Source organism: Fundulus heteroclitus, chromosome 5 (assembly GCF_011125445.2).
Source record: "Fundulus heteroclitus isolate FHET01 chromosome 5, MU-UCD_Fhet_4.1, whole genome shotgun sequence".
Lineage (NCBI taxonomy): Eukaryota > Metazoa > Chordata > Actinopteri > Cyprinodontiformes > Fundulidae > Fundulus > Fundulus heteroclitus.
The window spans coordinates 12,252,446-12,269,309 of NC_046365.1; the positions used below are offsets into that span (position 1 = coordinate 12,252,446).

General features: G+C 38.1%; 1 protein-coding gene across 1 annotated transcript in view; it reads right to left on the reverse strand.

Annotated features, from left to right (window-relative positions):
* Positions 1–16,864, reverse strand: part of camk2d2 (calcium/calmodulin-dependent protein kinase (CaM kinase) II delta 2) — a gene marked incomplete in the record, with an annotated part of 100,312 nt that overhangs the window by 37,167 nt on the left and 46,281 nt on the right. The window contains 1 exon segment of the mRNA XM_036136916.1: positions 26–83. Within this exon segment, the coding sequence (XP_035992809.1) occupies positions 26–83 (58 nt within the window).

Sequence of the window (16,864 nt, forward strand, 5' to 3'; positions counted from 1 at the left end):
GTTCTGGTGTACGTTCAGCACTCACCGATATTGGGGTGCTTTAGTAAACGACAAATCCGCGCCTCTCGCTCCAGCTTTTGATGATCTAGAAGAGAAGCAGAGGAGACACAAACACACAAACATTAACGATGTTTCTCGGGCACCGCGATGATTGGCCGCGTAAATAATCCAACATGAAGCTAGCCGCAGCTCAGGTTTGCCTCAGTGGAGGACAGAGGACAGTGTTAATGTCACTGTCAGCGTGTTTATGTCGAGTCCGTCTGCTCGTGCTGGCTTCGAATCAGCCTGCTCTTTTTGCTTACCAGAACTGAAAGGCTTGACAGAAATAATGTGACCTGATGTGTGCGTGGTTAACATGCCACAAACAGGCGACAAAGAGCACAAAAATAAATAAAACAGCACAATGAAGCAGCACAGTAAGCTAGAATGACTTCTAAGAGTGTATCTTGTCAAATGAAAAAGTGCACAGATTGTTGTTTTAAGACAAAAAAAACCAACACAATCTTTTTCTGAATAATTCTATTTTGATCAGTATTATGAAACTTTTATATTCAAACTCCTTTCCAGTACTTTTTTTGGGAGAATGAGTTACAATTTTGAGTTTTGCTTTACTGGTTACTGTTATTGTTTAGAGCGGGGGGGGGGTTCATTACACTGTCTCTAGAGGTAGAAAAAAAATCTATCTTGGTCTACTTTGTTAACGAATCTAATGCCCCTTTTTCACAGGCTCCACCTGGCCTAGTGGGCCCTTTGTGAGCATTTTAATTGCAAGGTTTTTTTTTTTTTTCGTACCAGGCTGGCTTTTTTCATCTTTTCTCAGGAGGTAGCATGACCGGAGCTGCGTAGGGCTGAAATGTGACATGAACAGACTGCTGTTCTCTGATTGGCCAAGGGACCAGGAGAAACCAGAAGGTTTTCCCGAGCAAGTCCAGGGAAAAGTTCAACTAAAGAGCAACAGCATTAATATTAAGGACCACCGTGAACTGAGTGTGTCAAACTGAAATCTAATTTTACTATTTACAAAACTTAAAAGAAAAAGAACACTTCAGCACTCTTAATTATAAGCAGACAGGTGCTAATAACCTAAATATGTTCTGCAAATGTTCTGCAAATTTCTCTCATTATACACAAGCTTAAAAGCTATTAAGCTTTGTCTCTAAAGAGTGTTTGGCTCAAAAACATGTTTGCGGCCCCTGATCGAACCACTTGGGGAAGAGGGAGAAGGCTGGGAGAAGCTGCCCACTGCAGCAGGATTTAGCCCAAAGGACACTCCGGTGAATCAGGGCAATACGAATATCCAATATCTAACCTATAACAACAATTACAGTGCAATCAGAAGTCTGTGGTTTTGTGCTTTAATGGTCCTTATCGTCATTCTTGTTATGGCTACGGCAAAACCTTCCTCATAAAGCCCTACATTTGAAATCTGTAAAGTGAACTTTGGAGCAGATCAGACAGTCTCTAATCCTAAATGTGTTTTCATTAGCTGCAAAATCTTAATATAGAAATACAGGCTTGAATCATAAGTTTGTGTATAATTAATCAAGATAATCTGCTTCATTCAATGTGACTGTATATGGTGGCTCAGTTTGGAAATCTGTCGTCATCGCTGCTCTTTGCGACAATTTGACTGAAGGGATTCAGAACTTTACAAAACAGGAGCAGAAACAAAGCATCACCTTGGAATATCCTACACTCCACAGTAACTTAGGCTTTTAAATTGGCTTGTAGAGTTGTCTTCCACATTCCTGCTGAACTCTTCCTCTAAGAGTCCTAAGTTTGCTATTTTTCGCAAACACCTGGTGTGGTTTTCTGCAGCTGTAGCCCATTTACCCTTAAATTCAATAAGTTGTAAAATCAGGAATGTTGTAGTTTCACTGGTGGTCATTTAAGTTGTTGTTACTGTAATATAATCTCTATGATCTACTGTTACTATAATCTGAAACCAATCTGATCATTCTCTTTTGATCGCCCACATCTACAAGGCATATTGGTCCATACTAGCATGAACAGCTATGCCACATTCAGAGTCCCTTAAATCCCCTCTCTTTCCATTACCATGCACAATTTTGATATCAAAAAGTAGTCTTTACCACAACTAGATGCCATAATGCATCAAGATGCATTTTGGCCAGCCGATGAATCCATACGAATTAACAGATCATACTATTTTAAACTGGAGCTCTGTAGTGATTCCGGACTGGAGACGACAACACAGATTAAGGCAATAAGTGCATGCATAAATACAGCAATATTCCAAATGAGGCGAGGCTAGTTTATTTATGTAGCACTTTTCAGTCACAAGATGATTCAAAGTGTACACGAACAAAAAAAAAACATTACAGAGGAAAGCCCATAGCAGGGGAGTAGTAGCAGCAGGTCAAGATGTAGTATAAGACAAGTTCACCATTAACATTTAAAGGCAACTCTAAACATGTAGGTTTTAACCTTTATTTAAATGAATTCAGGGTTTGAGCACTTTTACCGTCTTCTGATAGTTTATTCCAGATAAGTAAGGCATAGGAACTAACTAAATGCTACTCAAATAAGAAGACAAAGTAAATAACGATATTCTGTATTAATCATTTAAATGTTAAATACCAGTTGCATCTTAATAAAAAATGTTATCACCACCACAGTCATGTGGTTTGTTGTTGCCATATGAGACTGTATCCCCCACTATTTAACCTTTATACCAATCCACTAACAATCTTCACACAGTAAGTGCAGTTTTGTTAGGTATTCTGCCAATTTCTCACTACTTTCATACAGGGATAATTAGTGAGCATTATTTTTAAGGCCAGAGATAAGGCTTAAACAGTGAAGGTCATATGTAGTTTACACCATGTGTCAAATACGAATAACAAACTTTTGAGAATTTGATGAGTCATGATGCTATGCCAGCAGGAAAAAGAACACCAAAAGGTACAGAGGTGACTGCAGCACAGCCCCAAACAAGATATGGCAACCCACGCAGGCAGGCTCTCACATTCCTCTGCGGGGCGATTACACTAATTTTATCTGACTTCATGAACATGAAGTGACAAACAAATGTGTCTGTCAGAGAAATCCCTAGTCCACTGACTGGACTCTGAGTCAGAACAGCAGTCGCCGTGATGAGTAACATGCTATAGTTTTGGAATTGACCCATTTCAGCTTCGCCCCAGGACAACAAAACCAGGAGAAACTAAAGTAAGGCCAAAAAAAAAAAGAGCAGCAGGTGAACACCTCCATATTCCACACATCACAAACATAAGAGCCTTGTTTTTTTTTCCAGTTTTTATGTCAGTTCTATCAAATCTGAAATAGAAGAAAAGAAGCAGAGGTGTTTTTCTTATCATGAGTAAATAACTGAGCAGGGACAAAACAAAAAAGGCAACAAATCACAAAAACCTTATTTTAGAAATCTTTTTCTGTGCATCTGAAACATAAAGACAACAAAAGATAAACAACTACTAACTCCATTACTTTAAAAATTGTTGTGTCCAGACCACAATGGCTGTATTAGAAAGCCGTTAAATGTAAATTGTTTTGCTTTCTCGCAGTTGGCTCTAAAAATTCATTATTGTACGTCACTGAAATCCTGTAAGAACGTTATAAACTGTTCATATCTTACCTGCAGTGGAGGACTCTCTAAGCATCTTCCTTCAGAACAAATCCAGATTAGTTGGTACTGAAAGCTGAAGCTAAGAACCACCAACCAAGAGCAACTGAGAAGGGCCGTCTTCTACCATCTTCTACCATCTACGACTCTAATCTCAAAAACGTCATGGTCGATCATGGGAATCCTATTTCATGAACGTTTAAACCAGGATCATGTTATAAAAAAAGGGACGTAAAAAGTTATACCAGTTTAAGAGAATGTAATTTTCTCGATTTGTAAACCGCCTTACTTTTCCATTAGGCACTTACTCTGACAAGTAAGCACATTGCATATTGTCTTTTTAGTACATGTTTCAGATAAGGACCGCCACCTCTTTCCCTGGCCATTTTATGCTGTTGCTTAATGACCTATTTTTAAATAAACACTGAATTCAAACACAACCCTTTATTCAACCAACTTTTTACCAAAACTAAGTCTTCAAGACAAGAAAAAAAAAAAGAACATGTGTTCTCTGAACTCTTTGAAGCTTGCTGACGGAGCGTTTCTGGGTCTGTGTTTGTGATTGCTTGGCGTAGCATGAACCTACATGATAAGCTACAATGCAAAAGGAAGGAAAACTGTTCTCCTGTTAAACTGTCTTTATTGGCCCTGTTTTTCAATTGAACCACACTTCTATTAATTTATATATTTTGTTATTGAATTATCGTCCGACGCTAGTCCTGAGGCGGACTGACAGAAGCGAGGCTTCAATTGGTGCCACCGGGCCCTGTGGCCAGGCAGGTTACAGGGGAAATCCTGGCTCCTGCACCACTGTCACTGACTGCAAAAATGGAGAAGCTTAATGAGCATATAATACAGAATTTAAGCCACAGTGATATTTTCAAAATCGTTTTTAAGATATTAACTGCTTTGATCTTTTTTACCATAACCTTACTTGAATAATCCTAAACTATCTCTATAATGCCTTATGAATGTCATCTTGTGGAAAACAGACACAATGTGGCTCTTCTGCAAAGGCCCACACTCCTCCGCATAGAGCCTAATTCAGCTACTTTGCGGTGTTGCTGATTTGCCAATGTTGCCTCTGAGGACGTGTCCGTTTAAATATTATTATTATTTCACTGTGCTGCCAGCAGCAGAGACAAACAGAAGAGCAGAGCGGCACCGGCTCAGCCTGAAACAAGGACAGCTCAGCCGTCAGTGCTTTTTAATAGGACCCTCAGAGCAAGGTCACTAATCTCTCTCAGTCTCACTATGTCACTCTGTCTCAACTCTAATTTCACCTGGAACTTTCCAGAGCTCAGTTGTGTTGACCCCCAACCTCAAGTTTTCTTAGTCAAGTGACAATTATTTTCAGCGCCATGTGAATATTTGTGGAAAACACATTCAACGCGTCAAGGCTTTATCAATTTATAAGGTTTTCTTCCCTTTAAACGAACCCGACGGCACACACACAAACATGTTGCACAGTATGTGCTGCTGTGCTCACCAACAAAACGCACACTGCAAACGCCTGTCACACGAAAGCCACACTCCTCCTTCTCAGGATTTTCCAACCTTTACTTTCTCTCTGCTCTCCCTCTCTTTCTCTCTCCTTCCTCCACAGGTAGTACACCTCCTAGCTGGCTGGACATCTGTTGTCTAGCAACTCCTGCACCAATCAGGGCTTCGGGCCTCCCATTCTCCTCTGCAGTGGAACCAGCCTTGCATGCAAATGGCAGACATCCCAAGAGTTCCCTTCCAACTATCAAACACTAAAGACCAGGCGGAAAACTAGTTCTGTGGGCGTCATCACCATCCAAGCTTTTAATTTGAACTAATCTGCTTTTGAGAAGGGATAAATAACCCTGACTGTCACAAATAAAGCCAGTGTTGTTCAGTTCACTTACAAAAGCGTCATGTGTTTCTATATGCGAGACAAAAGTGCTTATTTCTCTATTTGGTCTGTTGTTAAAGCAGTTTATGTAGTTTTATATTTGTCTTAATATGTGATTATTTAAATATATCTAAGATTAGATATATTGGATTAGAGTGCATTTAAAGCTTTATTTTCTCTTTGTACTTTTTACTGTATGACCAAATCCCCTTTTTTTTTTTTGCAAACATTGCTGCTACAAGAAAGTCTGAAATCTCCTTGAACCCCAAAAAGCCTCGACTTGGTGAAAATGAATGACAAAAACGCTGTACGATATTCAGGTTTCTCTTCATATGACCCTTGTTGCTGCAGAGGATTTCAGAGGTACTTTGTGTATTTCTGCTGGCAGTGTAGTTTTTGTACTCAAGGTGCCTTGCAAAAGTACTGGCCTTTTTTTTTTCTTTAAATATTTTTTACAAGCTTAACGTGTTTTACAGCCATAAACTTAAAAGTGTTTTACTGGGATTTGTTTTATGCTAAACCAAGATGCCCATAGTAACCCTGGAGGAGCTGCAAATATCCAAAGCTCAGGTGGAAAAAGAAAGTTGAAATTTTATCCATGTACTCCAATATTTAGCCTTTACGGTGTCAAGAATAACACAGTCACTGATAGAAAGTCATAAGTAATCCTGTTTGCAGTTTGCCACTAGCCAAGTTGTAAACAGAGCACGTATTCATGTTCTGCTCAAACGAGACTAAAACGGAGATACCTGGCCTGGATTCAACTCCTAACAAGAACACTGAACGCACAATACCCACAACATTAAATGGTGGTGGCAGCATCATGCTGTAGGGATGTTTCTTTCCCCAGCAGGAAGAGGGAGAGAGGTCGGAGCTGATGGGAAGATGGGCAGAGCTAAATGCATGGTGACCCTGTAAGAAAAACTAAACCTTACAGCTCTCCATTCATGCCAGACTGAACTTGAGCTGAGAATAATAGGCAGCCATTTTTTTTTAGATGTGCAGAGATGGAAGAGCTATACCTCAGAAGACTTGCAGCTGTAAGCAGAAGGTGGTTCTAAAAACGATTTACAAAGGGACTCAGGGATTGGGCTAAATACTAATGCAGTCGTTGTTGGGTTTTTTTTCAGATTTTTAAATGTAAAACATTTTGGAAACCATGCACTACCATGTGTTGCTCTATCAAATAAAATCACAATAAGATGCATAAAAGGTGTGTGATTGTAATGCAACAAGATGTTAAAAATTCATGAATACTTCCTGCAATTCCCTGTATAACCACAGATGTTGACCTACCCCAGTCAGCTGCTATCCCTTGGTAACATTTGGAAACTTCCGTCTCACTAAGACTGCTTGTATTTCTGTTAATATTTATACATTTCTACCATAATTTGGTAATGGGTACTTGAAAGCCTTTCACCTCAATGCCAAATTAAACATCCGCTGATGTTTACCTTGGGAAACACTACGACACTCAGATACAGATGTACACTTGGCCCCGTCTTTCAGTGGTTAACCTCGACTCTCTCCTTGACATAGCTATCGGCTGATCTTTTACTGTGACTAATTGCGTGTGCTCCGTTTGATCCTGTAGACTTGAAAACTGCCTCAAAGCTTATCTGCTTAGCTGTTTCTCTGTCCCAGATGAGGACACTAAATGAGCCAGTACCACCATTACCTTTTTACTTTTCTCTTGTATTAAAAGTACTCCTGGATCAGTGCTTCTGTCTGTTTTTTGTGTGTATGCTCTGTCTTCTCAAACCCCCACTTGTTCACTATGCCAGGTTCTGCTGGAGGTTTCTTACTGTTAAAAAAGGAGCTTTCCTTACCACTGTCGCTACATGCATGGTCTGTATGAGGGATTGCTGCAGAATGAACAACACAATGCAAGCGACTTCCCACTGTCGCTACATGCTTTTTCAGGAGGAGGGAATTCTTCTCATCAGTGACTGGATGCAATCTGCTGGGTTTCTTTAGACAGAAAACTTAAGCCAGTCTGTCTGTATGATTCAACAGAATCAACTTTGTGAAGTGCCTTGAGATGATACGTGTTGTAAACTGGCGCTATATAAATAAACTGAATTGAATACTGTTACAAGGAAATATTTTTAGAGAGTTTTGAGTCAGATTTGTTGTAATTGTCTCAAATAATTCATATCATCTTGTTCTGCAGAATTGATAGAAAGTTTTTTCTTTGTTTATATTTTCTTAAATCCAGGAAATGCTGAACCTCACAGCATTGCAGCAGTTATTTAACAAGAGTTTTTTGAGGCAATATTTGAATCTCCCCATAAAAATAATCTTAGTCAAACTAAATACATTTTATGACTCAATTGGTAAATGTTTGACATATTTATCAAAATCATGAAGTAGGCTCATTTCAATCAACTCTTTTGGGGTCCTTCATAATCCCATTGAGATAAATGACATAATAAAAAAGGCTGCCAGAAAAACAGAAGTGGTAACCAAATATAGGAAGGTAGTAAAGGGAAGCTGTTGGTTTTGGCTGTCTAAGATGGACATCTAGAGAGAGTTCTTGAGGAATTAATGCCCTCGGAGAACGCTGGGAACTACTGTTCAAACCTGTAGCTTTTAGCTTTGTTTATTCTGGAAGGGCAGAGACATTTGTAGATTTTATCTGTCCAGTTATGCCACTGCCATGTTCCATATGTCAGAAATTATTTTTAAAAAGCATCTCCATCTATTTCAATGTGACTTAAAATAAGAGAAAGACATCTGAAGTAAGTGGAAACTGCACTGGTTTATTCTTTTACATGATTTTGGAGCTGTAAGATGGCAGTTTGAGTTTGTCTTATGCCATTGTTATCATGTGACATAAGAAGGTCCTGGTCACATGAGGTCAGGGGCCAGAGCACTTGTGTGGAGTTTGGGTTTTCTACTTACACACGTTTCCTCTGGGAACTCCGGTTTCTTTCCACAGTCCAAAAATATGCTAGTTGGGTTATAGCTTGTGACTTAAAATTTCTTTTGAGCATGTCCACATGATTGTCATATGCACTGCAAAAATATTCAGCCCTGATTAAGAATCAATATCTTAGATTTAAAATCAGTACAAGGATGTACAAGGTTATGGAGTTCGTCCTGCAATTGGCAGGTTGCTGGTTCAATCCCCCAACGACAAAGACAGTCAGACTGTCTCTGTCGTTGTGTCCTTGGGCAAGACACTTCACCCGCATTGCCTGCTGGTGGTGTTCAGAGGGTCCGGTGGGGCCGATGCATGTCAGCCTTGCCTCTGTCAGCCTGCCCCAGGGCAGCTGTAGCTACTAACATAGCTCACCACCGTCAGGGTGTGAATAGGTGTGTGTGAATGGGTGAATGACTGAACTGTAGTGTGAAGAACTTTGGAGGTCGTCAGACTAATTAAAAGCACTATATAAGTACAAGTCATTTACCATTTTTTGTTAGTCTGGGAATCCTAAAATTCAGTAACTAACCTTGAAGATATCCTCAAGTAGTTTCATGTACAAAGTCTTCACAAAAATATAGCTCTCTTTAAAAAGTCAGTAGCTACCCAATTAATTTGAATAAGTATGACAGATAGTAGAACCAGTGTGCAATTTGCAACAAAAAAAACAGAGGGGGGATCATTTCAAAAGTTGTATTAATGAATAAAAGTTTGATTAATAATGGTTAGCTCGCAGGTGTTCTTTCGGGTAGCTAGCTAAATCCAGTAGGTTAGACTATTGTTTTTGAACTTGCGCCATCTACTGTCGGGACTCGGGAGTGTGTATTAGTTTAACCGCTTTGAGTAGAAATTGTAATAATACTCTTTAAAAACAAACAAAAAATTAAATTTACAAATGTGAAGGACACAAGACATGTATTAATATACATTTTTAAAAATCCATCATATTTCTTATTCAGACCAGAGGGGAGGAGGAATGTATCCCCCCAGGGATAAAACATGAATGACCAGAGGGGGGGACATCCCCCCCCAGCAAATCGCACCCAGCTAAGAACACACAGGACCATCTTCACGTGGTCCTGTGACAGACTGCTAACCTGTCCAGGCAGTACCTTGGCTTACCAACAAGGACCCACCAAATCCTTGGTGAGAATAGGTGGGTTTTAGGAAACTTGATGGATGAATAGATGTTGCTTTCAATAAGTCTTTTTTTAAAACCTAGTTTTAACATTAAATATTCATCATAAAACAGACAAAGGCCCAACCAGTACACCATTCCACAATAACTATCACTACATAGGAAAATATTTTCAGAGATAAAGAATGAGCTTAAAGCTAAAATATTATTGATAATATATGCAAGTTCTCAAATACTTTAAATGATTTATGAATGTTGACAAAAGTTTATAACGACTAACGTACCACTGCAATGATCATAACATGTTTCCCATATCATTTAGCAAACTTAGTTATGAAGTTCTGAATCTCTCTGGGTAATCAAATATATACACGCAACCCCAATCTTAGTGTTCACTAACTCACTCCTAAGTGTTGCAATGACAGCTTTTCCAAACTGACCCCCTAAAAATAATTGCATCATATGCACCATGAGACAATTTTGGAATTTCCAGTCCAGACCACTAACCAGCCAGCTTCTTCCTCATTTAGTTTCCTAAAGGCTCACATACTGCAGTAGTGTATTGTATTTCAGAGATCAAATTCACACCCTGTACGCTCAATAATACCAAATTTAGGAACAGAAAGAGGCCACTCAATGTTAGACATAGAAAGTGAATGGAAAAGAGATGGGACATGAAAAAAAATTAGGAGATCAATAACACACTGTTTATAATATCAACAAAACAGATCCAAAAAGATGATCCTACTGTCATGCATACAACTATCACAGAATCCAAAGAAACTTTATTTGCTAAGTTTGTGGTTACGAACAAGGAATTTGACTTTGGGTTCCAACGCTCAAAACAGACAGACAAGCAGAACAGCAAACTACAATCTATAACAGAAAAAAATGTATGTTTTCGGGAGAAAAGGTAAGAACAGGGGCCGTATGTATGGGAATGTATGAATTTATTTATTTTTTGCATACATATCTATAAGTATATATAAAAATGTTGAACTAAAATTAAAATCAAATGCCTAAATAAAGAATACGTTGGAAATAGAGAGAAAAAATATTAAGGTCAATTAAATTATAAAACACAGGAAAGTAATAAATGGGAAATTGTAAACAAAGACATTAATGAATATAAAATAATTTCAAAAGTTTTTATTAATTGGTAAATTTTAAGTGCATTGGATTACATCATGAGCCATTTATATATTTCTGAAAAAAGATAATATTTCTGCATTTCTGCAGCCCTCCATAAATCTTTGACACTAAAATTAGTTTGGTGGTCTCAAACATTTAAGCTTTAAAAACGTAAAAAACAAGAAATAATTCATACCATTTTACAGCTGCATAGGTCTAGAGAGAAAATCATGCTGCAAAAGAAAAAAAAAAAAACTTTCAAACTTCTTGAAAGGGGAAGTATACTGTCAAGTTTTGTGACGGTCTTTTTGTGACATTTTGTCCTCTTGACGTGTTAGTAGAACACAAGTGATCTATTTGTCACAAATCGTACATGCTTCTTTATATGCAAGTCCAAGCTTTAGTCCATATCCTTGAAGTTGAAAGGTCAGTTTAGTGAATCTTAATCAGCCATGATAAATTTGACCTCAGTTGTGTTTGTTGACCCTGTTGAGAGATGATTTACCGGCTGGCCTGCAGTTTTCCCCGGTGTATACATTACTAGTCATAACAGAGTACTTTTGCCTAAACTATTTTGCCTGCAAAGCTAAAAAGATACACAATTAATCTTTTCTGAAAACAATGCTTTACAATCACCCCCATCTCCACTCATCTGCTCCTATTGAGTACATGTTTCAAACTGCTTGTTAACGCCAGTGGCAGATCAGTTAATGACATGGTAGCATCAGAATGCAAATAAAAGGGAAATTAAAGAACAATGAATGCGACATTGCTATTAGTAAGGGACAGCCAGGTCTGTAAATTTTAGAAAGAGCTGAGGCTACAGTTACAACAAAACCAGGCAATAATAATAATAAATTGGCCAATAATTTTTTTAATCCTGCTTACACTTACAATATATTTAAGCAAACAAATCAAATCTATAAGTAGAGTTAGTTTGTTTCAAGTTTGAACGAACTTTATCTGCACTGAAGCATATGGATGTTATCATGGCTCACTTTTAGGACTATTTATACTGTAAGTGGTTCTTAGACTGGTGGTCTTGTTACTTAACTCTGCTATAAAAAAGACATAAGATATAATAAAAAAAGACAAGCTTTAAACTAAAGTAAAACATTTAAACTGCCAAATTTTGAATCTGTCTTTTCTACCCGTTGTGCTTCTTCCTTTTCATGATAGAATTTGGCTGTTGAAATCTCCTAGCAGCTTGAAGCCGAGCAAATCCAAAAAGAAAAAAACACCTTCATATGCTCATGTCTCACACCACATATCAACGCGCTTGGTTTCTAGTGCCATCGTCAGGAGAAACACAACCAGGGCTGCTCATTTGGGACCAAAAAGCTCTTGCAATGTTCAGTCCTCCAAAACCGGCGCTGCAACATTATGGAAAATAAAATAAAAAAAATTGGGGATTTCAAGCTTTTTGTTGACAAAGTGAAAGCAGCAAACACGTTTTAGGTGGTCGCTTCTAGTTTTAATTCTTCTGCCATATTTGTCTTGGTTCCGCATTCTGTTCACAATAGATGGACACCGAACCACTGTGGCTAGAAATAATCCTGTTTCACTTTGGGTGCAGGTTTCACATACCTACCCAAGCAACAGGTCACTCTTCATCCACTTATATGTACACCTGGAAACAGTGCAACAACATGGAAGCTTGGCAGGGACACATCTTTGAGCCCCATAGTACTGAGTATTTTTTAAACACAGCTTCTGAGACTATTGTTGCTTACTTTCTAACCATGGTAATACTCATCTCCACATGGCTACTTGCGGTAAGATAATGCACCACACGTTAAAGCACAAATCCTCTAAAACCGGCTTCTTGGAAACGCCAATGAGTTCCTCGTCTGTTCGCAACGGATACAAAAATGTAACGGTCAAAGGACCGTTCCTGTTTCACTCTGTGTGCATGTTCAAGACACAATGGTTAAAAGCACAAGCTAATCTTCACATCTGTAACCGTGTGATTGTCAAATCGGACAAAATAGCAATTTAAATAATAAAACGAGCTTCTCAAAAATAATTAAAAAAACCTTGCTACATACAATAATGCAATCAAAACAAGTCGCTTTACTAACTTTCTGCTATATTACTGGAAGTTAAAGACGAACCGCTCGATAATAACTATGTTCTAAGGGCCAAGGTGGATACCGGAAACTAGCCTAGACATTGGACCAGACAGATGAAGCCATCTGTCTGGTCATCAAAGAAAAGCAACAACACCTATTGTAATTGGTGACAAAGAAGAGAAAAAAAAAAAACATCAAGCACTGACAAAACAGGTGGAGTTGGGAGAGCGTTCTCCAAGCTCTGACAGTTTTGATATGTTGGATGATCGCTGTACATTAGTTTAACTTGGATGCTTTCTTGCTCCAAACTTTACAAGCAGGATGGAAACACTCTCCGGGTGTCCCACTGTCGAAGCAAACTTTGAAACAGTAATAGAAGCATATAGGAAACAAAATCTTATCAGTCTAAACTGTTACGCTCTGACAACTCGAAACCTCACACACCACAGCAGGATGCAGAAACTGCTGGCCTCAAAATTAATTAAGAATTTTAATTAAAAAGACTGAGTAATGCAAGTGCAACTTCCTCAGTGGGCAGCAGCGGAAAAATCTTCCTCCGTGCGGTGCCATTCTTCAGCTTACAGAACACGGGGGCCCTAATAAAACCGTTCAAAAAGCAGAGACACCGTCACCCTCGGCTGGTTACCAACAGAGGAAGAGTTATGAAACCAATAACTCCCAAGCCTCCCCCCTCAGAGGAGAAACAAAGGCGGCTGGTGTCAAAGATAAAACCGCTCCGAGAGTTTGCCTGGGAGTACATTACGGCAATGTTTGTTATGATGTTCAAGCTTAATGCAGACACATACATTAGCTGAATATGTGAAAGAGTTTTAATCTGAGGAGGATAGTCTGAGGACATCCTGACAAGACGACCAACACTTTTGTAATTAAATACGGAGATTTGAATGCATAAATCAGGCCAAGCAGTGCCTTGTTAATATTTATGAGCCCAACGGTTAGCCAACTGTTGTGTGCTGCTACTGCTGTGGAGCATCTGCAGCACTGAGGTAATACAATACTATCATCACAGTTTTAAAAGTTCACATCGGAAGCATGTTTATTGTAAAGTTGTTTAAAGTTCACTTATTTCAACAGCATAAAGAGTAAAGGACAAAAGAAATCTAACAAATGAAAAATGGAAAAGATGCTGAAGCTAAAGCATATATAATGCCTACCCTAAAAAGGTTTAAAGTCAAACCTTATAAATAACATAATACGCAAAATTATCTTAAATTCCACAGAAAAAACATGTCAACATTTAACAACATTCAAGGAATTTGTCCTTTTTTATAATTATTTTTAAACATTTCAAAGTATGCACATTTTATAGTATGGAAACTGTTCCACCATTTGATACATGTAACAGATGCATGTTGACGTTTTAAATATGTGCATACTCTAAGTTTAATCAAAATGCACTTCTATATTTTTGTTTTCCCCCATCTTTGTTTCCTAAAGTAAACCAGTTTCAAGATCATTTTCAGTTGTTAATATGCAAATTCCATAAATTGCACTTACCATCCCACAGTTAACGTCAAAGTGCTGATGACTGATAAATTGAATTATACCCAAAGTTAAATCCCAAACTCTGTCAGGAGAAAAAAAATAATAATTTTTAAGGAAGTTACAATATGTGCAGTTTTCATAAATAATACAGTTTGCTTGTCCAAGCTGAATAGATAATTTGTTCATATTAAACCATTGTTTAATTTTGTCGAATTCGTTTTGAACTGTAATCTCAGCTTTCAGTTTTTCCCTGTGCTGCAGAAAAAGGCTGCTGTCAGGAGCAAATAAACAAAAATCATTTATACAGAATAGAAAAAAAAATGTAAGTAACGTACCTTTTTTTAAATTGCATTCACAGACAAACCATCACAACGGGCGGTACAGAAAACCAACAAAATAATTATTAAAAGGAAGTTTCAATAGAAAATAAAATAAACAATAAAACACACAATAAACATTGAACAAAAAGACAGTTTTAACGATAAGGTTTTCAACTGCATTTTAGAAGTAGCTGTAAAGTAACGGACCAAATAGCCAAACCTGTGAGACGTTACATGGCACATTCCCATTGATGGCCATTCATGAATCATGATGAATCCTCTGCTTCAGTACTTGTGTAAGTTAAATAGTAGTAATGTGTGTTCACCTGTGTCAAAAGCTTTTGGAACATCTATGAAAGATCCAACTTTATATCCTCTTCTGACTGTTTCATCAGTAATTTAACTATAACAGTTACAAAGTTTGAATCAGCTAAAAAGACTTATAATGTTCCACAAGAACTAGAAAAGCACACAGTACCAATTTTGCATGTGTGAAATGTACAGTTTATTAATACTAACAATATAGGTGCTGATAGTGGGCGACACAGCCCTTGTAAAAGACGCTGTGCTCAAAATAGTCTCCCATCATCTGAATGTAAATGTAGTGCATCCAAGAGGTGTGATATCTCTAACTCCTGCTTCTGTGTCATCAGAGCAAAATAAGACTTCGAAAAAATAACGTTGAGCAATTATTTGTAAAATGTAAATGTGTTTGCAATCCAAAATGTTTTGAATGCTGCACGTATATCTGCTTATATTTAAGTTCTTAAATACAATTTAAATAAATTTAAAAAACAGAGCAATAGTTTGTGGGATCCATTTCTATAGCTTCACAGCTCTGCGCTTCATGTTGTCACAGTTGCTGGGCAACAGAAGTTTACTTTATACGAGATTCACATTTAAAGGTTTTGTATTGCCACCACCCACTGGACAGGAGGTGCAGTGCACTTTTCTTCACAAGTTCCCTATACATCATTAGGCTGATTTATTATTTTAATTCCTTGGTCTTTCAGAGCAGAGGAATCAGAAAGGACCCAAATTACCCAGGATTCCTTTTACTAGGGTGAAAAAAAATCCCCAGTATTTAAATCCAGAGACTTTCGGTGGAAAAGGGGCCATTTACAGAAAGTTACATCAACAGAACATATGCATCAGTGCCACCATGTTAATGGCCTTAGTTGTAAAAGTCAAGATAAAAACATGAAATCAGTTGATAGAGTTTTAGTTGACAAAAAGGATTTCAAACAATCCGGAGGCCATGTTTTGTTGTAGCTTAATTCCAGCTGAAATGTAAGGTCATTTTCACACATTATAGTCTAGTAGACTCGGTTCAATTGGGGACTAAATTGCAAATTTTCAGCTGGTGCAGTTTGCTTTCACGCTGCATTTTGTCAAATGAACCAAACCTCTGTCTTGACCAACCTGTTCAATCCCTCGCCTGCGGTGGCGCTGTGGTGACGCTGCACCAAGAAACGCAGAAGAAAAGGGGTTGGTCGGCAACACAGCACCACTTCCCTTATGTGAACAAAATGGAATGGCAACAGATTTTAGCCGTGTTATTACCATGCTGTCTTTGGCAAGTGTGCCAGACAAGCACAATTCAAAAGTGGATTCCGTGCAAGGTGGGAGAGACGGCTCCATATGAGGCAGCGGTGTGCGGGCAGGAGCGCATACAGCTTCACTGGACTGATGTCACACTTATACAGACGTCGAGCAAGGCATTTACAATATGATTTACCTCATTAGTATTATTGCTTAATTACAATTGTATTTACCCAGTATGCCCTGTGCTGTAGTCCACTTCCTGCTTTTGGAGCGGCCTCCAGTCCGTTTGGCATTCCCATATATATTGAAACCGCTCCAGAGTTCAGTTTAACCGAGCCTAGATCGACAAACTAAGCATCTAATAAAAGCTCATTAGATTTTTGTTAAGCTGTAACAAACACTCCTGCAAAAAGACGTAATCTGCTATTGCTGTTTTTTGTAAATCAGTTTTGCAATGTCAAAAGAAACATTGTGCATAACATTATTAAAATAAAGCAGCAGTAAAAAATAACCTCCACTCATCTAATTTAAGCAAAAGCAATTGTCTCATAGTTTTTCATATGTACTTGTTTGTCTGTGTGTGCACGCGTGCCAAGAGAACATCATGGTAGTTTTTCTAAAGGTTATCATACTTTGAGAATCTCATGCCATGCCTAGAACACGTCTAAAACAACATTACCTTTTAACTAAGTCAAAATGTTTCTAAATCACATTAAATGAATTCCTTTTAGATAAGACTAACATAA